The 23,790-nt window shown below is 55.1% G+C and overlaps 3 protein-coding genes across 8 annotated transcripts in view; 2 read left to right on the top strand and 1 right to left on the bottom strand.

Annotated features, from left to right (window-relative positions):
* Window positions 1-2,346, top strand: part of SEMA3B (semaphorin 3B) — a 43,882-nt gene extending 41,536 nt beyond the window's left edge. For all 5 annotated transcript variants that reach the window (XM_029050193.1, XM_029050194.2, XM_029050195.2 and 2 more), the window contains 3 exons: window positions 180-235; window positions 956-1,095; window positions 1,846-2,346. In XM_029050193.1, coding sequence (XP_028906026.1) covers window positions 180-235; window positions 956-1,095; window positions 1,846-2,298 — 649 coding nt within the window. In that variant the 3' untranslated portion in view covers window positions 2,299-2,346. The remainder of the gene's footprint in view (window positions 1-179; window positions 236-955; window positions 1,096-1,845) is intronic.
* Window positions 2,347-4,088: 1,742 nt separating this feature from the next.
* LSMEM2 (leucine rich single-pass membrane protein 2) lies at window positions 4,089-6,996 on the top strand. Its single transcript, XM_039910267.1, has 5 exons — window positions 4,089-4,110; window positions 5,564-5,743; window positions 5,949-6,062; window positions 6,176-6,370; window positions 6,552-6,996. The coding sequence occupies exons 1-5, from the start codon at window positions 4,089-4,091 to the stop codon at window positions 6,683-6,685; spliced, it is 645 nt and encodes a 214-aa protein (XP_039766201.1). The 3' UTR covers window positions 6,686-6,996.
* Window positions 6,997-8,871: 1,875 nt separating this feature from the next.
* Window positions 8,872-19,128, bottom strand: IFRD2 (interferon related developmental regulator 2). Of its 2 annotated transcripts, none has more exons than XM_029050198.1 (12): window positions 18,931-19,128; window positions 13,949-14,065; window positions 13,592-13,676; window positions 12,956-13,080; window positions 12,533-12,690; window positions 11,931-11,981; window positions 11,439-11,608; window positions 10,578-10,683; window positions 10,023-10,160; window positions 9,663-9,791; window positions 9,405-9,500; window positions 8,872-9,050 (listed from the first exon to the last, which is right to left on the bottom strand). In XM_029050198.1, the coding sequence occupies exons 1-12, from the start codon at window positions 18,986-18,988 to the stop codon at window positions 8,970-8,972; spliced, it is 1,314 nt and encodes a 437-aa protein (XP_028906031.1). In that variant the 5' UTR covers window positions 18,989-19,128; the 3' UTR covers window positions 8,872-8,969. The 2 variants fall into 2 exon arrangements, with proteins under 2 accessions (XP_028906031.1, XP_001508967.1); XM_001508917.5 differs by lacking the exon at window positions 18,931-19,128 and adding an exon at window positions 15,043-15,807.
* Between the last annotated feature and the right edge of the window lie 4,662 nt (window positions 19,129-23,790).

Here is a 23,790-nt window from a genome sequence, read left to right as displayed (position 1 = left end):
GGACAATGCCAAGGGGGTTAAAAGAACAGGGGTGTTTCCAGTGCTGTCTCCCGTAGCACTTAGTGCAGAGGAAGCACTTGACAAATCCCACAGTTTATTATATTAATATTATGGGCCTGGGGCTGGCTTAAGGGTTCCAGTGGGCTTCAACCTTCTCTCCACAACCCTTTCCTTGACAGGAGGTTTCGGCGCCAGGATGTGAGAAATGGAGACCCTAACACCCTGTGCTCTGGAGGTGAATGAAAACTTCCTTTCAGGAACTCTTTATCTCCTGAGTGTCCTCCCCTCCCCCAAATACCCTCCTGTTCTCTTGGCACTCTCAGGGCCAGCTTCAGACATTCCGCCACTCTAAGTCAGGGCCGAAAGGTCCACCCCCCAACTCTGTGTGATGCCCGAGCTCGTTATGGGCGGGGAATGTGTCTGTTGTTGTAGGGTACTCTCCCAGGCGCTTAGTACAGTGCTTTGCACACAGTAAGCGCTCGAGAAAGACGACCTAATGAATGAATGAATGCCATCAGGTCATACTGGGCACGCGCACACATCACAGGTAACATGTCATGTGCAGCATTTCGCACAAGTGTTTCTCCACTGCCACCATCACCCCTTGATCGAGCGCCCTAGAGAGCTTGGGTCCGAAATTCTGACTTCTACCTACCCCTCTCAACAAACCACCTCTGTCCATCCCATCCCGTCCCCATCTTCGGAAAGTCCCGGGCGACCGCCCCCACTCCCCGGTTCCCAGAAGTGATGGTTTCCCTCAGTCAGAAGCCTGCCCTGGGCACCTCCATCACCACCCAACCCTTTGTTTTGGCAAGGTCCCCTTCTCCCTTGGGAATGGCCCTCTTTGTCATCCTCTTTCTCCTCTGTTCTTCCCTTCCACCCCTTTCCTGGGCTTACTCCTTTCCCCCTGAATCCTGGTGAGGGCCAAACTAACCCTCCCATTCTCCTTCCCCAGATCCTCCCCGCCTGACCCTGCTGGAGAAGAAGGTGTTTGGGGTGGAGGGCAGCAGTGCTTTCCTGGAGTGCCAGCCCAGGTCACTCCAGGCCCAAGTACTGTGGACTTACCAACGCAGTAATGACAGCCCCCGTGTCCCGGTGAGCTCCCCAGCCCCAGCCCTCATCTCTTCTCCAAAACCCCCTCTACCTTTTTTTTCCACCTCCTCCTTCTTCCTGGTCTTTCCCCCAGAAGAAGCTCTCTATACCTGAGCTCCCTCTCCCATCCACTGTGAGCTCCGTGTGGGGCAGGGACTGTATCTGCCCCATTTATCCTGTATCTGCCCCAGTGTTTTGTGTGGTGCTTGGCACATAGCACTGCACCAATACCACATTATACCTACTATTATTATTACTGTTGCCTTCCCAAGTAATCTCTCTTCCTGCTCTCCCTTCTACTTAGAATGTGAGCCCCACTTGGGATCTGATTATCATATAACTACCCTAGCATTTAGTACAGTGCTTGGCATATAGTAAGCGCTAAACAGAGAAGCAGCATGACTCAGTGGAAGGAGCATGGGCTTGGGAGTCAGAGGGTAAGGGTTCTAATCCCGGCTCTGTCGCTTGTCAGTTGTGTGACTTTGGGCAAATCACTTAACTTCTCTGGGCCTCAGTTACTTCATCTGTAAAATCTGTAAAATGGGGATTAAGACTGTGAGCCGCACGTGGGACACCTGATCACCTTGTATCCCCCCCAGCACTTAGAACAGTGCTTTGCACAGAGTAAGCATTTAACAAATACCATCATTATTATTAACAAATACAATTATTGTTATTATTATTTTCCACCTGGTCCTTCCACTCTGAGCCTCATAAGCCTAAGTGATAACCCCCACACTGTCTCCCTGCCAGGTGCACCTGGATGAGCGGGTGGTACAGACCGAGCGGGGCATCTTGCTGCGGAGCTTGGGACGTCTGGATGCTGGGGTCTATCACTGCCACACCCAGGAGCACAGCTTCACCCAGCCATTGCGCCGCCTGGCCCTGACTGTGCTGGGGACCCGCCACGCTGAGCAGTTAGCCCGGGAGGAGTTGCTGGGCCCTGGAGCCACGTCCCCCGCCAGTCACAAGCTGTGGTACCGGGACTTCCTGCAGCTGGTGGAGCCGGTGGGTAGCATGGGCCAGATGTGTGAGCAGCTGTGGAGTCGCAAAGAGTTCCAGCTCCCGCCGCCCGGGCTCCAGCCAGCTGGGCCTCGGCCTCATGGGCACAAGTGGAAGCACCTGGAGAAGCGCAAGGGACGGAACCGCCGGACCCACCCCGAGCCTCGGGCTGAGAGGGGGCCTCGCAGCGCCATCCGCTGGTGATCGATCCCGCCCAGGGCCCTGCAGCCACTGAGACTGGGGGTTGGGGGAGGGGGGGGGCGGGGGAGGGATGGGCAATCGAGGGACCAAGGTGCCAGAGGGGAGAGCACTGCCCTCACTTGCCACTGGTAAGCCACATTCCCTAGGGAGGGCTTCCCAGTCTTGCTGGGGTGGGAGTGGGGGGGAAGGGAGAACTTGATCAAAGCAAGGGACTGGACCTGGGAGCCCTCCCCAACCCCAAGGAGCCTGGGGTGAGGGGGAGGTGCAACCACTGATATATTTATTAACAAACTGTAACCGATGAATGTAACTCCATGGGGGAGGGCTGAGGGGCATCCTGCCATGGAGAGGGAAAGTGGGGGTGGGGGGTGGGGGGAATGAGCCTGAAGTCCTTGCCAATAGGGCTCTGGCCTCATACCTGATGGTTTGGAACGGCCAAGTGGGATGAATTGCTGAGGCCCAAGTTGAGCCAATGGCAGGGGGAGACAGGGCAACTGGCACTGTCCAAGTACTCCCTACCCTAGGGCCCTCGAGGTGCCCCAGGCAGTCATTTCCCCTTGCCCATCGGACTGGACATTGATTGGGCCCAAATGGAGAAATAGTGGGGAAGATACGGCCTCCATCCCCCCACGGCACCAGGGGCTCTAGAGGGGGCAGGCTCCTGGCTCACACCCATCTCTCCTCTTGGGATCTGCCTCAAGCCTGGAAACGTCTAAGGGACTGTGGTGGGGATGCACCTCTCCCCTTAGGCTAGAGAGGAGAGGGATGGGGAAGACTGGAAAGAAGGTGGGGGCGGGGGACCCCAGAAGAAGTGTACTAAGTTAACACAATAAAACACAGGTGATTAGTCGGGAAGGACCTTTGCTTCTCTGTGGTCTTGGCTAGAGGTGGGGAAAGCGGGGCTGATACTGGTGGTGGGGCTGGGGGTGGAAAACACAGTGCACCACAATGAGGGTGCTGCACTGTGGATTTGGGTGTTGGGAAGACAGAAAGATGAACTGGGTATCAACTCACTCAAGAAACGGGGAGTGGAAACAGGGGGTCAGTAGATGATTGTGACCCTAGATTGTAGCAGATGAAATAGCCTAATGGGGCCCTCAAGCAATTTTGCTGATTCGCTTCCCTGAGGGCCCACATCTTATGGGAATGCAGTGGTTCCAGATCAGGAACCTATTTTGAGGGCCTTAGGAAACTCTGGCTACCTAAGTGGCACGCTAATTGCACTTGGGGGCAAATGTAGAAGGAAAAAGGGTGTGGTTGAGAGGTGAAAGCAACTTCAGATCAGGAATGCAATCTGTGGGCCAGGTGACATAGCACAGTGGAAAAGCTGGGAGGAAGGAGTAGGTGGGTACTGAACCCAGGTGGGAGTACACACCTTGAGAAATGGGTGGGGTGGGGGTGTTGAAAGTGGTGCAGGCCCTGATGGGGGAGCCAAAATGTCAGAGTAAGTGCCACTCGGAGAGGCATGGCAAAGGTGTCCCCGGAACCTGGCTGTTCCCCTGCTCCATCAGGCGTCACTTGCCCTCCCATCTCTGGTGCTTCTTCTCCAGGGATTTTAGCTCTGCCCGCCCATCTTAGTTCCCAACCCTCTAAATATATCCCCCCGCCCCCTCAGGCTGAGCTCATGCCTATTTTGGGCCGAGGCAGCTAGGCCCTGGGCACAGGCAGCCGTGACCCAACTCAGCTGATGGGACTTGAGGCGGCTGCCGGCCACTTACACTCCTCCCCCTTTCCACCCCATGACCCAGTCGGTGCCCACTCACCTAGCCTCACTGCTTGCAGGGCCTCCGGCCATGCCTGAGGAAGCTGGAGAAGGTAAGGGGTTGATGGGGGTGGGAACTGGCCAGGTCCCCACTGTTTGGAGAAACTGGAGGACTAGCGGGGAGGGGATAAGCTGGAACGATTCAGCCCCAGGTATTTCCAGAGGTGAGCATTTGATTTATTATGGGATTTCATGATCTTGGTGCTGGGGTGGCTTGAAGGGATGCTGGGGGCAGGGGGGGAAGCTGCTGGGAGGAGGGTTGTCTCCTGGGCATTTGTGCTGGGCCAGGGTATTAAAGCTGCAAATTGGAGGGGCCAAGTATGGAAGAAGGCCCTCCCCTCCCTTTCCTAAGGGTTGGGGTGGAGGGTGGTGAGCAGGCAACTTGCCTTTGACCCTAGCTGCCTTTGCTTTCCACTGCAACCCTTGCAAAAGCCAAGGGGGTGTTCTCCTCGACCCTGGGTCTAGCTAGCACAGCCCTCCCACTGCACACCGTCAGCTTCAAACTCCAGGGATTAGCTGCTCTGGGGCCTGGAAACTCAATCCTGGGTCCAGTCTGATCCTGGTGCTGGGAGTGAGCAAGCCTGGCTTCCATTCCTAGCTCTGCTCCTTGCCTTCCTATTAGGGACATTAATAATAATAATGGCATTTGTTAAGTGCTTACTATGTGCCAAGCACTGTTCTAAGAGCTGGTGTCGATACAAGGTAATCAGGTCCTGGTAATCAGCCCCCCACGTGGGGCTCGGTCTTAATCCCCATTTTATAGATGAGGTAACTGAGGCACAGAGAAGCTAAGTGACTCACCCAAAGTCACACAGCTAAGTGGCAGAGCCAGAATTAGAACCCACAACCTCTGACTCCTGAGCCCGTGCTCTTTCCATTAAGCCACGCTGCTTCTCCATATGTGTGTGTGAGTATGCTTGTGTTGGGTGGGGGGAGGGTGACGGCAATGAGTGTGAGGATGGGGTAACTACCTTCAAGGAACAGGGGAGGAGTCTGACAACCAGACAGCTGGAGGCATAGCATTCTAGACTCAATCTCTAGCATCTGTGTTCCTTCCGATCCTACCCCATCTGCAAGGACACCTGGGCTGACTGGGAGGTCCCAGGGAAATGGGCTGAATTTTGGTCATCGGAAGGGGGTGTCATCATGGAACTTGCTTTCCCTGCAGTGGGGCTAGACTGGTCTGCTTGAGCTTCCTCTCCATTAGACGGAGAGGATGAAATAAATGGAATATCTAAATGGGGAACTTACCGCCCCTTGAGTCTCCTTACTGATCGAGGGCAGGGAGGACAGCGTGGCCGGTCTAAAGGCTAGCCCCTGAAGTTATGGGCAGTCTGGGCAAGGCCCTGGTCAGAAGATTGCTGGGTTCCTCCACTGCCTATGTAAACATGAGAATGGTCCTTTCTTGCTCTAGGCTCAGCTCCCCAGCTCCTGTGAAGGGAAAGGCTACCTCTAGGGGCTCCGGGCATTCTCTTTGACCCTCTTCCTCTGCCTTTTCCCCCGCAGCCCTGAGGGTAAACAAACTCTCCCTTGCTGCTCTAGCTGCTGCACTGCAACTCAACTCGCTGGAGGCTACAAACTACAAGGGCCACGTGCCCCCAGCTTCTGGGCAGTGCCCTTACTGGAGGGTAGCCCTGAGCCCAGGGTTTATTGCCACCTGGGACAGGAAGGTCCCAGGGAGAAGAGGCAAGGGAGCCCATGGGGAAAGAGCCTGTCCAGGCAGTGAGGCCAGCAGGGGGGAGAGAGAGAAAAGCTACAGGCACCCTGGCTGCAGGTATACCGAGAGGGAAGAGAAAATGACCAGGTGGAGATTCATGTACCCCAGTACAGAGGTCCTGCAGGAAGGAGAAGGTGGACACTAGAGGGCTGCTTCTCTCTTCCCCCCCAACAGATGCCATGCAGCCTATTACGGTGAGTCCAGGGAGCAGGGTCCCCCTGCCCCAAAGCCATTTGGCAGAGGTCAGCCTGCACCCCGTGGAGTCCATCAGCGATCTGCACAGCGGAGGTAATGCCTATGCTGCCCTTCCAGGCCCCCGGGGGTTAAGGGGCCTCTGATATGCCCCTGGGGGAACGTGTGTCCAGGGAAGGTGTTTTTTGATCCTTGTCTGTCCCTCCCAGGCCCCCTGCATTCCTACCTGGGTGAGGAGGACCCAGCCACCCAGCAGTGGGAGGAACTGATGGGCGTTCTACCGCCATCACTCTGTACCCAGGCCGGCTGCAGCCCTGCCCAAGGGCGTGGGGCCTTCCTGCTGCTCCTGGCTCTGTTGGTGTTCACTTGCCTGGCCCTTGCCATCCTGGCTGTCTACCTGAGTGGTATGCGGCACCGTGGGGGGGAGGGGGCACGGGAAGAGTGAAAATGGGTGCCTGTGGGAGACTTGGACAGAGTGGGGGAAGAGAGGGAACAGGAGAGCAGGAAGGCTCTCCAGGCTGAGAAGGTGGAATGCACAGGAAAATGGGGGGTGGGTCCCCATGAGGCCTCTCCCCCTCCCCCCAGTGCTGCAGAGCGAGTCCCTGCGGGTCGTGGCCCACGCGCTGCAGGCCCAGGAGGAGATGGTGCTGAAGTTGCGGCTGGCTAGTCTCAGCCAGTGGAGACGGCTCAATGCCAGCGAAGCCCGAGGTCTCAGCTAAGACACCCTTCCCCCACCGGTTCCCCCACCTCCACCCAGCACAGACCGGCCGGGGCCGAGGACCTCTCCCACTTGCCTCTGCTGGGGGTGGTGGCCGCCCCACATATACCCTGGGTAGAGGTGGGATTCGTGGGAGCAGATTAGAGCCTGCTTTCGGGTTCCGGTCCTGCAATCTATCCCCCTCCTCCATGCGGAGGGTGCAGATGCCTGCCCCTCTTGCCCATCATCCCCCTCCCCCACCACCATCCCTATGCCTCTATCCGCTTCTTGCCATGGGTGATTTTTGTATAAATAAACTGCAGACGGCCTCTGCACCTGGCCCTTTCACATGGCGATCCTGATCCCGGGGGCCCGGTAAGGCTGGCCAAACCAACAACCAGCTACCAAACAGGTTCGTCCTTTTCGTCTCAAGGCAGGGCAGGGGATAGAGCTCAGGCTCAACCAGCACCGACCGACCCAGGCCCTGACTGTAAACCGGCCTTCTTGCCCTGGCCCCAGATTATCCCTGTGGCCCGAGCCCCATCCCTGGTCCCCGAGGGGCTGTGCAGAAGGGGCGAGGGGCCTAGAGCCCACAGAGCATCTCGGGAAGACAAGGAAGGGCCCAAACAGCCCAGCTTGCCTGGTCCCTGGCTGGGGAGAAGCAGAGCCCCGCTGCGGTGCTGCTCTTTTCGCTCCCGTCATCATCCCTCCTTGGCCCCAGTGACTCCCCCGACCCCACACCGTCTGCATTGCCCAGATAGCGTGGCACTGTCTGAGTAGGCAGCCTCATTTTCCCAAAATAACTACTCTCCCCCCTTCCCTGACCCAACCTGACTAACCAAGCCTCCTGCTCCAGAGGTTCAAAGTCCCTTACACCGAGGGAAGACGAGGAGGCCTGCAGAGGCGAGAGGGTCGGCTTTCCTCTCGCTTTCCAGGGCCTGCCACGTGGGCTGGAGCTCAGTTTAGCTGGGAGGAACCAAGAAGGGCTGGAGGAATAAGGTAAAATGACTTGGAAGCCACCCTGGCACACTACTCTGAAGGAAGTCAGCAGAGGAGCAAGGAAGCAAGGGCAGGAATGGAGGGGGAGGAGGAATACTGACGGCTTAGTGAAACACACCAAAGGAGGAGGGATAGGAGAGGGACACCTTTCCCAGTTTCCAGTGGCTCCATCCAAATAACTCCTGGAAGCGGGAAATGGGGAGAGGGCTAGGGCTCCTGAGCCTCCGTTGAGCTGAGGAGGGGGTGGGTCCCTCTGTATGCTAACATCTGGCCATGCTTGCCCCCACTGCAATCTGGAAATCAATACAAATACGTGCTCCTCCCCAGAACACCACAGAGCACCCTTGGCCTTAGGAACAGAAACTCTAGAGAGTTGAATTGCCGTCCCCTCCCGCAAGCTAAGGGGGGGTTGGCGTAGAGGGAGAAGGGGAGAAGAAAGGATTAGCAAACATCCTCCTCCTAGGGTAAGGGAGGGCGATCACTTCTTTGACCTCCTCGCTAGGCAATGATGAGATGAAAGGGGGGCCTTGACTTCACCTTGTAGTTGAAAACCAGAATGCTTGGTTTCTAGAGACTCCAGCGAATGAGTCACTGGCAGCACCGACCAGGACAGAAGGCAGCAGGTGGTCTGAGTGTTTTCTTTCTAATTATTTCCAAAATTAATCTTATAAGATCAACATAAACATATGTCAGTGTTGGAGGTCGGGAGACCAGCCTGACTGTCAGAAACCTCTGCTCCACCCTAGCTGGGGCCTTCTCTGAGGTCTATCTGGGCCCTGGAGGAGAGGATGTCCCTGTCATGCTTGCAGAGGGCATTTAACCAACAGATGGATGGAGAGGGGCAGAAACAGAAATCCAAGACACCCTCCCCTGACATATCCCCACTCCATAGGATGGGGATTTCCAATTCCACCTTTTTCATTACAGCCTATATTCACATCCATTTCAACCAGGCGAGGGAGGAACCAGGGGGTAAGTCCACAGGTCTAAGAGCACCTTGGCCAGAGAGAAGGGTAGAGGGGAGGGAGAAGTAAAAGGGGCCGTGGGGGGGAAGAAGGTGCCTAAAACCTCCCTTTAAATAGGGACGTTCCGGCAATTCTGAGGCAGTCTTTCCATCCTTTCCCATCCCCTCCCCATACCTCTATTTGGTTTTGTTGTTAAAAAAAAAAAATAAAACAGTGGCCCCAGGGAACCAGGCCACATGGAAGATAGTGTTGCAGCATTGTCTTTACACTGACCAACAAAAAACCAGGGATAGGGAGTGGAACCCTCTCATCCAGCCCCAAGGGGCTGCTGAGGGTCTCCACTCACAGGACATCCGCTCGCTTGTCCCTCACACGGTTGCGTGCCTTTGTCCGGGCTTTGAAGGCAGCAGAGTTGTAAAGGTGCTGGAACGGGAGAATGGGAAAGAGAGAGGTGCAGCTCAGTCTCAGGCCAGGGCAATAGAGAGGAAGGGAGGAGGGAGAACAATGGATGGTTCAGGCCCGCTGTCCCACCCCCGGTCCCCTGGGACAGTGCACCAGGGATGCTAGGAGAAACAAGCACCTATCCTCAAGAAATGAGGATAGAGAAGGGTGGGGATTCCACTTAGTCCCCAGGCCTCTCCATTCCTGATAAATCTCAGTGTTCATCATTGGGCAAAGGTCTGGGGCTAGAGGCAAGGATGGGAAGAAGGGAAACCGGCAGTTGGTTGGGGGGAAGGGGGAAGGTTAGGATATGAATGAGGAGATTCATTCTCACACCTTCTCAAAGCGGGAGATTTTGTTGGCTTTGATGGCAGCAGCATCGTGCACCAACACGGGGCCCAGATCGAAGACGTCACGGAGCAGTCCGTTGTTCTGGGAGAAGCAGGAAAGGGCAGTTGGGCACGACAGAAAAAGAACCACAGCCATCGCCGGGCACTGGCTCCAGGATAGAAAGGCGTCCCCATCCTGCCCCCTGCCCTGCTGTGGTGAGCCAACCTCCCTCCACCTCTGCCCCACCACCTGGGGCCCTCAAACCTGCAGGTGATGGCCGACCCCGGAGCCCAGGGCTTCCTTGAAAGCGGTGTAGGTGCGGCGGCGGGCCCAGCTACCCACGTACATACACTCCATCCCAAACTTGATTGTCTCCTCATGACACTCCCCATTCTGTGGAGCCACATTGAGAAGCAGAACAGTCAGACAGTCCCTAGCAAGGAGGACCCAGGAGTCCCCAGTCTTACTGCAGGTCTCAGGCTGGTTTTGAGGGTCGAGGTGGGGGAAGGCTGATGGGTGGTAGGATCCGAGTTCTGGAGTCCCAAGCAGGTCCCCGGCCCAGAGTCCGAGAGAGGGTAGGGGGTGGAAGAGTCCCCTTCTCTAAGGGCTGGAGGGAAGCCCCACCTCGATGAAGTGGAGGACATCACGGATGACGGAGCGCTGCCTACGCCGGTCAGCCTTGGCACGGTACTTGTTGCTGTCAGTGGCCAGGTCCCGGAGCATACTGCACAGTGAGTCGGTGTCCTCGTACGGAAAATCCTCCTGGGGATAGAGGAGGGCTGAGAAGGGCCTCACCTTCCGACTCAGCTCCTCCACCTCCCACCCAACTGCGTGGGAAGCAGCCCTGATCATCCCACCCCAGATGCCTATCTGCCAAGGCATTTAATAATAATAATAATAATAATAATGATGATGATGATAATGTTGGTATTTGTTAAGCGCTTACTATGTGCCAAGCACTGTTCTAACAAGGTAATCAGGTTGTCCCACAATGAGCTCACAGTTTTAATCCCCATTTTCCAGATGAGGTAACTGAGGCACAGAGAAGTTAAGTGACTTGCCCAAAGTCACACAGCTGCTCCTTGGGTCACTCCCACCTCCCAGAACCAGACAAGAACCAGCCCCTTACACCCACCAATCTGGCCCTCACACCTTCACCACACCCTACCCACCCCGTACCTCCAGGTCCCGGCCCAACTCAAACAGCAGAGCTATGGTCTCCCCTGCTACAATGCGCAGGTGCACGTTGTCACTGGAGAGGAGCCGGGGCAACTGGGCCATTTGACTGTTGGAGGAAAAGGGAACACAGAATTGGGGAGGGGTCCCCGCAAGGGGGAAAGAGGTCAGCCTCACCTGGGTATCCCTGGGGTGCCACCCACAAGCAAGGCACCACCTGGGAACAAACCATTACAGGGAGTTCCCAAAGAACTGGTAATTTCGTTCTGGTCCTCTCCCTATGCCAACTTCATACCACCAATCAGTCTAGGGGTGGACTCGGTGTGCCGAAGCTCAAACTCGGAGGAGCTGTGGGGAAACGGGAGATCAACAGGCGCCTGAGCCTCTAAGCTTTCACAGGCTGCTCCTGTGAGTTGTACTCAGGAAACCAGGCAGTCCCTAGGAGGAAAGGGGATAGTCGCCCGCTGCATCAAGTGGAGCTTCCAAAAGGCTTCCGAACTGCCGCCTGCTGAGATGCGGCAATCACCATCACTCCTCTGCCAGCTACATGCCCCCAACCTTCCACAGTCCTGAGGAGCTGAGACACAACTTATTTTCCTCAAAATGAGGGAACCAAACCCATGTCTCGAGGGGATGTCTGCAAGTGGCATGGAGGTTAACCGAGCAGTCACAGCACAAGCGAGGAGAGGGGGTAGGGAGGAGGGAAAGGAGAGATCAATGGATAGGGGTGGGAGAGTACTGGAAAGGGTAGAGGGAAGGGGAGGGGGGAGAGAGGAGAGTGATGGAGAAGGGAGGCTTCAGGTTCCTCAGCTAGCTCTTGCCAACCATCTCCTAGACTGCCTTCCGAACTGGAGGTCTACGTACCTGCGCAGGACTCTTTGGATGTGGGAGCTGGGACAGATGGTAAGGAGGAGGGCCCAGGCCTGGAGGGCACAGCAGTGCAGTGGCTGGAGCGGGGTCAGGGCCACAGTCCCCTCCTCCCCACAAGCCCCAGTGAAGGTGGCCTCTAGGCAGGTGAGGCACGAGATGAGGTCCTGTAGGAGGATAGGGGTGCCTGGGGGATCAGGGTAGGGATCCAGGGACAGCTGCCCACTTCCCAAGACCTGGGTTTTGCAGGCCCCATGGCCTCTGCTTCCTGTGGCAGGTCTCTCTTCCTCTGAGGGAGCAGAGGCTGCAGGACCACACAGTTGGCTGGTCTGGCTCATGTCCCTCGAGGTCCAAAAGGGGAGACCAGGCAAAGCTCAGAAGGGAGGGGGTAGGGGCGAAAATGCACTTGCCTTGGCAACTTCTCAGCAGACCACTAGGTACAGTGAGTGGGGAGGGAGTCATGTATACTAAGGAGCTGTGCTCACTCACCTCTACTTCAACAGCAGCAATGAAACAGCACATCCCCAGGGCTGTGGCACACTGTGGAGAAGAGGGGGTTGGGGAGGGGATTCCCAGAAACATACTCCCCGGGAAGTCCCCGACAGGTCAGGTCCCCAGTCTCCAAGGCCCAGCCTGAGCAATTAGCAATTCTCCACACATCCAGCTCGGGATGCACAAAACCAGAGCTTTGACTCCTCTTGACCTCTCAACTTGGCACCCACCTTAATCGCAAGCCGCTGGGAGGGGAAGAGCCAGCCTACGTCCTTGTCTTTCCCAGGCCCACCGAGGCCAGGGTCACACAGGGGCTCATGCGGCCTCCCTCTGGGCAGCGACAAATCTACCTCCTTCCATGCAGTAATCCCCACCAGGGCCTAAGGCATCAGGATGCATGGGGATCGGCACTCCGTCACTTTAAAAACCTCCCTTCCTTGAGGAGAGAGCATTCCCACCCTTCCGTGCCCCAAGTCAGGGCCTGATAATGCTAACTGGGGCATCTGGGGCCCTAAGGCAGTTGGCTTCCCGAGGCTAAGAGAAAGGAAGGGTGATGTGGGAGGGAGGGGGAGGAGTTTGGGGGAGAGGTCAAAACTCACACTATTTCGGGCACCAAGGCTGGCTGAGGGGTCCGTGAGGATGGAGATGAGCAGGGGTCGGAGTCTATGAAAAAGCTCCTCCCCTTCAGGCCCTGAGCCCAACTGAAGGCACAGAAGGGTTAGCACAGAAGCAGCAAGAGACTGTTCTTCTCCTTTACCTGCAGCAACGGGAAGGAACCAACCAGGCCACTGTCAAGCTTGAGATCACGAGGCAAGCCACCAGCCTTGGGGAGTCCATTCCCCCACCCCTACATCACCAACCATACAACCCAATCTGTTCTCCCAGCAGCCATTCCTGATTCCGGGACCCAGCTTTGGGCACCAGGCTGTCTTGATTTCCCGCTTGGAATACAGAGTGGGAAGAGGGTGCCTGGCCAGGGATGAGACAGACAGATGGACTGAGAGACCAAGAGCCAGGCGGACCTTTCTTGAGGCACTTCTCGAGGGAGTCAGTGAGGGTGAGGCGCCAGTCCAACAGGAGGTCGGAGAGCACATGAGACAAGAAGGCCAGACGCAGACTCTCCAGGGCCGCCTGCCGGGTCTTGGCGCTGGGGGGAGAAAAGAGTTTGAGGGCAACCCCAGGTCTCACCCCCAACCCACCACTACCACCACCACCACCACCTCCATACCTCTTTCTTTAGCACCTGATTTATTCCAGAGGCACCTGGAAACCAATCCAGGCCAAAAGACACACACGGGCAGATCCCAGAGGCAAATTTGGCATTAGGACAGGGGCCGGGGGAGAAAACCTCTCACGGCTGAGGTGTTGGGGAAAAGGACCAGCCATGGAGGGAGGGAAATCTGCCTTCTCGGGCTGCTGCACCCAAGAAAAAATGCTGGGCCACTGCTACCACCCAGCTGGTGCCATCTTCAGACAGGGCGGAGAGAGGACCAACCCAGACACAAATATGCTGGGAGTGAAGGGATCACAGTCTGTGAGTGAAGAAGTCTTTTCTCCCTCTGCCTCAGCCTGCAGTGGCCTCCTCAGTCCGATCCAGGACAATCCCACTAAGCTGAGGAGCGGGGAAAGGGGGTGGGAGGCTGAGAGCTGCCCTATACCTCTTGTCAGTCACATTATCAATGCACTCTTTCAGCTTCTCTTCTAGCTCCTCTTGTTGGGCCTGATCATCCACCACATCATTGCCTGCAACCACCAAACAAGCCATGTCACTCCCAGCTAAAGCCCTCCCCCTCTCCAAACCAGGAGAAGGGGCACCAGCAGTGCAGGGCAGAGCAGAACTTCCTCCCCACCAACACAACGAGCAGGCAGCTGGGCCATCAGAGGGTGGCAGAGCCTGGCACCATCTGTCTCTTCTGCCATCTTAGGAAGATAGAGCAAGGGAATAAAAAAGGGCATGGGGAGGCGTATTTCACTGCTCCCTCCCCCTTTCCCCCCCCGCTATGACCCCTCCTCACCAGAGCTCTCCTCCGTGACGCTGGCTACCTCACTGGTGCTACTGTAGTGACTCAACACCTCACTGGCCGCCTCATCGTCGCTGGACGGAGACTCAGGCTGGACGTTGCTCCGAGCTCCTGGGAAAGTCGGGGTGGCAAGGCCGGAGGGTCAGCCCTGGGGATCAGGCAATTCCCTCTCATTTCCCCCTCCATTCTCTGGATCCAACCCCTAAAACCACCTGGGGGTACTTCTCAGGGAGACTCCCCAACAGACATTTCAAAGCGCCAAAGAGAATCTCCGATCAACCGTGATTCTACAGACCTGAAGCAAGGACCCGGAGCTGCAAACTCCTATGTTGGCAAGGAGTAGGAACACTGGACCGACCTATGGGCGGCCTGGGGTCTGAGAAGACAAATCTGGCCTCTATCCCCTTAATCCCCTTAATCCCAGTGACCCATGTGGGTTTAGTTTCTCCTGACATCCTGCAGCTGAAGAGCTGAGAGGGTGTCACAGACATTCATGCCCACTTTCCCCCTCTTACGCTCATCACTAAGAGGTCATCTGAGGCCCAGAGGCCAAGAATCACCTATCTCCATCTCCTTCCCATTCCTCCTCACCTCCTTTCCCAATCCCCGTCATCCTCCCTCCCTCCCCACCCCAACTTCTGCCCTCATCCCAGCCACTCCTCTTCCCTATGTTGTCGACCAGCTCAGGATCCTACTATCGATCGGAGCTTTGCAGTCAGTGATGGGGTGTTCTACTAAGAGGTTAACAAAGGTACTTAGGCTTGCCAGGACAAACTGCTGCTGGCAGAGAGACAAGATCTTCTTGCCAGTAGGCCCAGACTCTTTTCACCTCAGGCCCAGAGAGTCATCATCCCACCTATTTCCTCTCCCTGAATGCCAGGAAGACGAGTTGCAGGACTATTGAGGACTTAACTCACCAACTGCTCCTTCTCAACAGACAGCGAACAGGCTTAGAGCAAGAAGGGTAGAAGAAACTGGGGAGCAAGGGTCTGGGCAAAAGGAAATAGAGGGATGTGCCTGGACTTTGAGGGGAGGAAAATCAGGCACTGTTCCCATTATTAATCTGCTGAGGGCAGGGAACTCCTTACCTTGCCTTTCTCTGCTCTGGGAATCTGTCCCAGATGAAGAGGTACACTCAGGAGCAGTTTTCAGTAATGGCTCCTCCTCCCCCTGAACAGCTGCTCCTAGGGGTCTGGGAGACGCGTCGGCTGCCTTCCTAGAATCCATCTTGTTGTTCTAGTGTTAGTATAGGCACCCTGGTTGAGCCTGGCGTAGATTGGACATACCTCACCTAGACCCAACCAAACACCGGGCCTGGTTAAGACCAAGTTCCGTTTCCAGGGACTGGGGAGGAAGGTGAGCAAGGGGAGGGGAAGAGGGCAAAAGGGGCTGGAGGAAGGGGAGCCTACAGCTTCCCTGGAAAGGAATTCATGCAGACCAGGCAACTCCGAAGGCTGCCAGGACTATCGACTCCAACAGTCCATAAGGCAACTGCCATGCACCAACAAACTCATCACACTTGCAGAAAAATCACCCAGATGCCACAGAAGAGCCTTGCCCAAAACTGAAATCTGGGTTCTGACCCAGCCTGTCAGATTGGCAGTAAGAGTGCTACCCAACTGGAAGTGTGCCACACCAAGCCAAAACTGGTCTAGAACCTAATTTCCAAGGGTTCTACCATGCATCACAATGCCCCTTAGAAATGGAATTCAGTCCACTTCTGGCTTTGTCCTATTCATTTCTGTTCCGGGGCCCACCATGCTATGGCTCCCAAAAGGGAGAGGCTGTAGGGGGGCACCCAAGCCTAGTCCAAAGGGTTTGGCTCCCACAGCCTGTCCTAAGCCCATGTGACAGTGTTTCTCCGGCCTAAAATGGGAGAGCCATGGAAGTATTGGCAGGAGGAAGGGGGGGGGTGTGTGAGTCTCTCCAGATTTTGAGACAGGGAGGGGGTGGAGGGAGAGGGAGTCTGCAAGCCAGTTGGACTTGGACCCGCAAACTGTACTCAAATATTGGACATGAGCCCAGAGAAGCTTCTGAGAAGCAGAGGTCAGTTCTGAGGCTTCAGACTCAGTCGTTAAAGAGCTCCTGAGCTGGGAGAACAGGGATAAAACAACATGGAAAGGGAACAAGGAAAGAGCATGGGCCCATGAGTCAGAGGACCTGGGTTCTAATTCTGGTTCTGCTACTTGTCTGTTGTGTGACCTTGAACAAGTCACAACTCCTCTGTATCTCAGTTCCCTCATCTGAAAAACGGGGATTCAATACCTGTTCTCCCTCCTACCTACAATGTGAGCCCCATGTGGGACAGGGACTGTCCAACCAGATTGTCTTGTTAGCAATCCCCATTTTACAGATGAGGAAACTGAGTCACGGAGAAGTTAAATGACTTGTTCAAGGTCACACAGCAGGCAACTGGTGGAGCTGGGATTAGCAACTCTGTCCTGACTCCCAGGGCCGTATTCTTTCCACTTAGCCACACTGCTTCTCAGTTGTATTATACTCTCCCAAGAGCTCGGTACAGTGCTCTGCACACAGTAAGTGCTCAATAAATCCCACTGATTGATCACCATATCCCACCTTGACTACTGTTATCAGCCTCTTCGCTAACTCCTGTCTCTCCCCACTCCAGTCCACTCTTCACTCTGCTGCCCGGATCATTTTTCTGAAAAAACTGTTCAGTCCACATCTCTCCACTCCTCAAGAACCTCTAGCAGTTGCCCATCCACCTCCATAGCAAACAGAAACTCCTTACCATCTGCTTTAAGCCCACAACCAGCTCACTCCTTCCTACCTTACCTCACTGCTCTCCTACAACCCAGCCCACATAGCTCCTGTAACGCCAACCTACTCACTGTACCTCCATCTCATCTATCTTGCTGCCAAGGCCTCGCCCATGTCTTCCCTCTGGCCTGGAACTCCCACCCGCTTAATATCTGACAAAGCACCACTCTCCACACCTTCAAAACCTTAGTAAAAGCACATCTCCTCCAAGAGACCTTTCCCAACTAAGCCCTTATTTCCCCTACTCCCTCACCTATACATTTGGATCTGTCCCCTTTAAGCACTTGATATTCACCCCAACCTCTGCCCCACAGCGCTTCTGTACATGTCTGTAATTCATTCAATTCATTCATTAATTCATAATTATTGAGTGCTTACTGTGTGCAGAGCACTTTACTTAGTGCTTGGAAAGTACAATTTGGCAACAGAAACAACATATAGAGACAGATAGAGATAAACACATTACAGAGATAGATCTGTAATGTATTTTAATGTCTGTCTCCCCCGCTAGATGGTAAATTCCTTAGGGGAGGGAAGGTGTTTACCAACTGTGTTGCACTGTCCACTCCCAAGCCCTTAGTAAAGTATTCCGCACACAGTAAGTGCGCAATAAATACCATTAATCGATTGAGTGACCCAATCTGAGCTCTGCCTTGTGCTAACACTACTGGTTCCACAAAACTGTTCTCAAAACTGATGCAACCTAAAGGGTTACAGGGTTGAACAAGTGCTTCTCTAGTACTTCGGGATCATGGTTGAAGAGAAGGCAGTCATTCCCTGCTCTGCCCCCACTTAAGGGGTAGCCAAAGGCCAGCCTGCAGCTCACAGGGCAGCAGACACTGAGAAACAGGAGCCCCCCCGTGATGGGGAAAGCCTTTAGAGCAACCCTGGAAGCAAAACAGATTTTCTCTCGCAGCCTGTGGCACTGATGGGCCAGACACAGAGTAGAAGGTGCTCGCTGTCTGTAGGATCAGCCTCCACTGGAAGCAAGGAGGAAAACAAAAAAAAGGAATTAAGAGCCTCGTCCTAGAGCTACTGATACATCTTGCCTTGGGGACGGAAACCCCCTTGGGAAGCAAAAGCCCCTCTCTGTGGGGGAACGACGGCCCTCCCAAACCACCAGACGGACAGCTGGGGGGCTCTGCACATATCAAGCACTCGATAAATACGACTGATCGGTTGACTGACCGAAAGGAGATGGGAAAAGGCAAGGAGTCTGTGTAGACCCATAGAAACCCAGGACAAACCCAGGTCTGTAAGCACCCTAGACTCTTCGGTCCGCTTGCCCGACTGATTCACCATGTGAGAGGCATCAGACAGGTCGACGCGAATGCGAGGGGTTCCACGCCAAGAATCACCACCCTCAGGAACCTGGGCCCCTACCTTCCTCAGCCTTAGAAATGCTATTGTAGCAGTTCTGGAACGCCTGGGGCCTCAGCTCATTTCATAAGCCACCTGGCAGTTATAGATAAGGTTCTGCTTTCCCGCCCCAGGACTCGGCCTCCCCTACTTCAGTTGCTCAAACACCTCCCAGTCCCCATATGTCTAGATACGGTCCTCCGGTGGCTCTCTCGTCCGGCAGCGACCGATGGCTTCACTGACCTTTCCCTCTACTTTGGCCTCCCGCCTAGTTCCCTGCCGCCGCAAATGGGAGGATCTGGGTTTGGCCCACAAGGGACAGGAAAGCCAGCCAGCTTCCCGGGCAGGCCTATACCTGGTCCGACCAGTTTACCGGTGGGAGGACCCGGAGAAGGGGACGAGTTGCCAGCCCCACGCCGCCGCCACGACACGTGCCGTGGTGCGGACGGGGAGGGCAGGCCCCAAAAGTTCGCCCAAGTTCACCGGCCGCGTGGCCGTCTGCCCCGATCTCTTTGGTCGGGGATCGTCCCGAAGTGGGGACCCCAATTACCTGGGATCCTCGGACCTGTCAGTGCTCCGAGGGGGCTGCGCCCTCGCTCTCCGAGGAAACGTCGGGCCATCTGCCTCCCCGGGGTTCCTGCCCCCCACCTCCGTCCTCTCGGCCCCGACCCTCAAAGCAACCCCGCCACACACACACCTCGGCCCCCCACCTCAGACCGCACGCCTTTTGAAGGAATCCCGCTCTTTCCTCTCACGCGCTCCCGCCCCTTCGACCGACCTCCCCCCCCCCCCCCTCCACCCCGATCCCGGGCTCGGGGGTCCTCGCCGCCGCTCACCCCCCGCTCGGGGCCGGCCCCTCCGCCCAGGCGCGTTGCCCTTGCGGGCGCGGGGCATGTCGATAGGAGGCTGTCAGAACCGGGCCCGGGGTTTCGGCCCGAGCTTCGGAGGGGTCGGAGACGGGGCCGGCACGCGGTTCGGAAAGGCGACTGACAGAAGAGAGCAGCACGCTGCACGCGCCACCATCTTCAGCTGGAGTTCCGCCTTCTCTACCCCGCCCCCTTCCACCCTCTTTCTTTCTCCCTCCCCCCCCTCCCGCCCCCGTCGCCGCACGGGCCGTCGGGAAACAGAGTCCTGCTCCTTCGGCCTTCCCCGCCCCCTCGCTCGGAAAGGAGGCCGCAACTACAATCCCCAGCGTGCTCCGCGACGGACCGCCCCCTCCCTCATCGGAGAGGGAGGAAAAAGAGGAGGGGAAAAAGGGAGGAGAAGGGGCGCGGTCGACGGGAAAAGGCGGAGACTATCACGCCCACGGTGGAAAAACCGCCCCGATTTTTCTGCATGGCTAAGGGCACACGCTAAATCGTTTTTTATTAGTAAGTAAATGTTGGTATCTGTTAAGCGCTTACTCTGTGCAGAGCACCGTTCTAAGCGCTGGGGGAGATACAGGGTCATCGGGTTGTCCCACGTGAGGCTCACAGTTAATCCCCATTTGACAGATGAGGGAACTGAGTCCCAGAATAATAAACGATAACGATGGGATTTCTTAAGCCCTTCCTATGTGCCAAGAACTGTTCCAAGCGCTGGAGCAGATACCAGGTCATCGGGTTGTCCCCTCGTGGGGCTCCCAGTCTTAATCCCCAGTTTACAGATGAGGGAACTGAGGCCCAGAGAAGTGAAGTGACTCGCCCAAGGTTACACAGCGGACAAGGGGCGGAGTCGGGATTAGAACCCAAGACCTCTGACTCCCAAGACCGTGCTCTTTCCATTAACCGTGCCCGAGGGTGGGGATGTGCCCCAGTCTCACCCCTCGTTGCACTCCTGCCCTTTTTCCTGTACCACACCACCCCATCACTGGTATCTTGCTTTGGGGGTGCTGGGCCGTCCTTAGAAAATGGCAAATTGGGGCAACCAATTTGCCCTGTGATTCGGCAAACGGTTCCTATTGGCCCGACCCCTCATTTTCCCAGTACTAAATTGGTGCATGCTTAGTACAGTGCTCTGCACATAGTAAGCGCTCAATAAAGACTATTGAATGAATGAGATTAGTACGATCTGCTGCACGCAAGCCAGAGTCTGAGCAACAGCAAAATCATTGTTTCTAAAACGACATTCTGCTCATGTCTCCCCATTCCTCATTCACCTCCAGTGGTTGCCCTTTCCTCTCTGCATCAAGCAGAAACTCTGGATGACTGGTTTTATGGCACTCAACCAGTTCTCTCCACGCTGCTAATCCACTCTTCTCCCACTACATCCAATACATTCAATCGTATTTATTGAGCACTTACTGTGTGCAGAGCACTGTAATAAGCGCTTGGGATGTGCAGTTCGGCAACAGATAGAGACAATCCCTGCCCAACAATGGGCTTCGCGCTCTTCCTTCCTCTAAACCAATCTACTCACTTTGGCTCGTTCTCGTCTGCTGTATGCCCACCTCCCCACCCCCCAACCCCCGCCTGCCCCCAACTTCTTGCTCACACCCTCCCCCCTTTGCTTGGTACTTCCTCCCCTTCATATCCACTCTCCCCTTCTTCAAAGCCCAATTAAAATCGTATCTCTTCCAGGAAGTCCCTTACTAATCAGTCATCTCCCCACTCTATTCTCCCTCCCTTCTGCACCACCTATGTGTTCGTCTGTATCCCCCAAGAGCACTTTGATACTCACCTCTCCTCCACTGCACTTATGTACACAACCCTATACTGTGTTGCTTCCCCTGCTTGTAATTTATTTTAATGTTTTCCTCCCCCTAGATTGTGAACTCCTTGAGGGCAGGGATCATGAATACTTACTCTATTGCACTCTCCCCAGCATTTAGTACAGTGCTCTGCATCTAGTAAGCACACATTCCACTGATTTTCATTCACTTCATTCATTCAATAGTATTTATTGAGCGCTTACTATGTGCAGAGCACTGTACTAAGCCCTTGGAATGAACAAGTCGGCAACAGATAGAGTCAGTCCCTGCCGTTTGATGGGTTTACGGTCTAATCAGGGGAGACGGACAGACAAGAACAATGGCGATAAATAGAGTTAAGGGGAAGAACATCTCATAAAAACAATGGCAATTAAATAGAATTGAGGCGATGTACATTTTATTAACAAAATAAATAGGGTAATGAAAATATATACGGTTAAGCGGATGAGTACAGTGCTGAGGGGATGGGGAGAGGGGGAAGAGCAGAGGGAGATGGGGGGAAAAGAGGGTTAAGCTGCGGAGAGGTGAAGGGGGGGTGGTAGAGGGAGTAGAGGGAGAAGAGGAGCTCAGTCTGGGAAGGCCTCTTGGAGGAGGTGAGTTTTAAGTAGGGTTTTGAAGAGGGGAAGAGAATCAGTTTGGCAGAGGTGAGGAGGGAGGGCGTTCTGGGACCGCGGGAGGATGTGGCCCGGGGGTCGACGGCAGGATAGGCGAGACCGAGGGACAGTGAGGAGGTGGGCGGCAGAGGAGCGGAGCGTGCGGGGTGGGCGGTAGAAAGAGAGAAGGGAGGAGAGGTAGGAAGGGGCAAGGTGATGTAGAACCTTGAAGCCTAGAGTGAGGAGTTTTTGTTTGGAGCGGAGGTCGATAGGCAACCACTGGAGTTGTTTAAGAAGGGGAGTGACATGCCCAGATCGTTTCTGCGGGAAGATGAGTCGGGCAGCGGAGTGAAGAATAGACCGGAGCGGGGCGAGAGAGGAGGAAGGGAGATCAGAGAGAAGGCTGACACGGTAGTCTAGCCGGGATATAACGAGAGCCCGTAGCAGTAAGGTAGCCGTTTGGGTGAAGAGGAAAGGGCGGATCTTGGCGATATTGTAAACCGGCAGGTCTCGGTAACGGATAGGATGTGTGGGGTGAACGAGAGAGACGAGTCAAGGACGACACCGAGATCGCGGGCCCGAGAGACGGGAAGGACGGTCCTGCCATCCACGGTGATAGGGAAGTCTGGGAGAGGACCGGGTTTGGGAGGGAAGATGAGGAGCTCAGTCTTGCTCATGTTGAGTTTTAGGTGGCGGGCCGACATCCAGGTGGAGACGTCCCGGAGGCAGGAGGAGATGCGAGCCTGAAGGGAGGGGGAGAGGACAGGGGCGGAGATGTAGATCCGTGTGTCATCTGCGTAGAGATGGTAGTCAAAGCCATGAGAGCGAATGAGTTCACCGAGGGAGTGAGTGTAAATGGAGAACAGAAGAGGGCCAAGAACTGACCCTTGAGGAACTCCAACAGTTAAAGGATGGGAGGGGAAGGAGGCGCCCGCGAAGGAGACCGAGAATGACCGGCCAGAGAGGTAAGAGGAGAACCGGGACAGGACGGAGTCCGTGAAGCCAAGGTGAGATAAGGTATGGAGGAGGAGGGGATGGTCGACAGTGTCAAAGGCAGCAGAGAGGTCAAGGAGGATCAGAATGGAGTAGGAGCCATTGGATTTGGCAAGAAGGAGGTCACGGCTGACCTTAGAGAGAGCAGTCTCGGTAGAGTAGAGGGGACGGAAGCCAGATTGGAGGGGGTCTAGGAGAGAATGGGAGTTATTTTCACCGCTCCACTGTATGGAAGGTGCCTCCTAAGCATTTGAATACCCACTCTGCCCCAGCACTGATGTACATATCTTTATAACTCTTACTTCCAATTATCTGTAATTTTAGTGTTCATCTCCCTCCATAGATGGTAAGCTCCTTGAGAGCAGGAATCATGTTTGCTAATTCTATTATACTTTCCCAAGTGCTTTAGTATAGTGCTCTGCACACAGTAGGTTCTCAATAAATGTTGTAGACTGATTGATTGATTGATTGGTCAATCGATTGATCCTCTCTTCTCTTCATCCTCTGCCCCTGTCTCCGCACGGTCCCCTCTCCCCGCTCCTCACCCTCTGTTATCCAGAAAATTCGAATGCTATTTTCCGTTTTCCTCTTCCCCTCCAACGACCATCCAGAGAAAAAATTCCTCACCTGCAGATTTGTCCCAGGTCCTCCTAAGAAGGCCGGCCAGTGGTAGCCCTAGAGAAAAAAGAACACACTTTTGCTGCCACCCCCTCGGAACATGTCCATACACAGAGTAAAGAACACCCCTTCGCTGACCGCCACCCCCTTGGAGAAGCAGCGTGACTTAGTGGAAAGAGCCTGGGTTTGGGAGTCAGAGTCGTGGGTTCTAATAGCGTGGCTCAGTGGAAAGAGCATGGGCTTGGGAGTCAGAGGTCGTGGGTTCGAGTCCCGGATCTGCCACTTCTCAGCTGTGTGACTGTGGGCAAGTCACTTGACTTCTCTGTGCCTCAGTTACCTCATCTGTAAAATGGGGATTAAGACTGTGAGCCCCACGTGGGACAACCTGATTCCCCTGTCTACCCCAGCGCTTAGAACAGTGCTCTGCACATAGTAAGTGCTTAACAAATACCAGCATTATTATTATTATTATTCTGCCACTTGTCAGCTATGTGACTTTGGGCAAGTCACTTAACTTATCTGGGCCTCAGTTCCCTCATCTGTAAAATGGGGATGAAGCCTGTGAGCCCTACGTGGAACACCCTGATTACCTTGTATCTACCCCGGGACTTAGAATAGTGCTTTGCACATAGTAAGTGCTTAACAAATGCCATCATTATTATTATTACTATTATTAAGAAAACCACGCTGTAGCGGATAGAGCCGATAGGCCTGGGAGTTGGAAAGTCGTGGGTTCTAATCCTTACTCTGCCATGACTGCTGTGTGAACTTGGGCAGGTCGCTTCACTTCTCTGTGCTTCAGT

This window comes from Ornithorhynchus anatinus, chromosome X1 (genome assembly GCF_004115215.2).
Source record: "Ornithorhynchus anatinus isolate Pmale09 chromosome X1, mOrnAna1.pri.v4, whole genome shotgun sequence".
NCBI lineage: Eukaryota > Metazoa > Chordata > Mammalia > Monotremata > Ornithorhynchidae > Ornithorhynchus > Ornithorhynchus anatinus.
The sequence above is the reverse complement of the archived record's forward strand: the minus strand, read 5'-3'. Positions and strand labels throughout refer to the sequence as shown.

What these genes read in the sequence shown, in the direction of transcription:
- LSMEM2 (XM_039910267.1), top strand. Translation starts at nt 4,089, where the DNA reads ATGCCTGAGGAAGCTGGAGAAG. An exon ending in GCCTGAGGAAGCTGGAGAAG is followed by an intron (nt 4,111 to 5,563) that starts GTAAGGGGTTGA and finishes TTTCCCCCGCAG; the next exon opens with CCCTGAGGGTAAACAAACTC. An exon ending in CAGCGATCTGCACAGCGGAG is followed by an intron (nt 6,063 to 6,175) that starts GTAATGCCTATG and finishes TGTCCCTCCCAG; the next exon opens with GCCCCCTGCATTCCTACCTG.
- IFRD2 (XM_001508917.5), bottom strand. Translation starts at nt 15,181, where the DNA reads ATGGATTCTAGGAAGGCAGCCGACGCGTCTCCCAGACCCCTAGGAGCA. An exon ending in GATAATGTGACTGACAAGAG is followed by an intron (nt 13,081 to 13,591) that starts GTATAGGGCAGC and finishes TTCTCCCCCCAG; the next exon opens with CGCCAAGACCCGGCAGGCGG. An exon ending in ATGTCCTCCACTTCATCGAG is followed by an intron (nt 9,792 to 10,022) that starts GTGGGGCTTCCC and finishes GTGGCTCCACAG; the next exon opens with AATGGGGAGTGTCATGAGGA.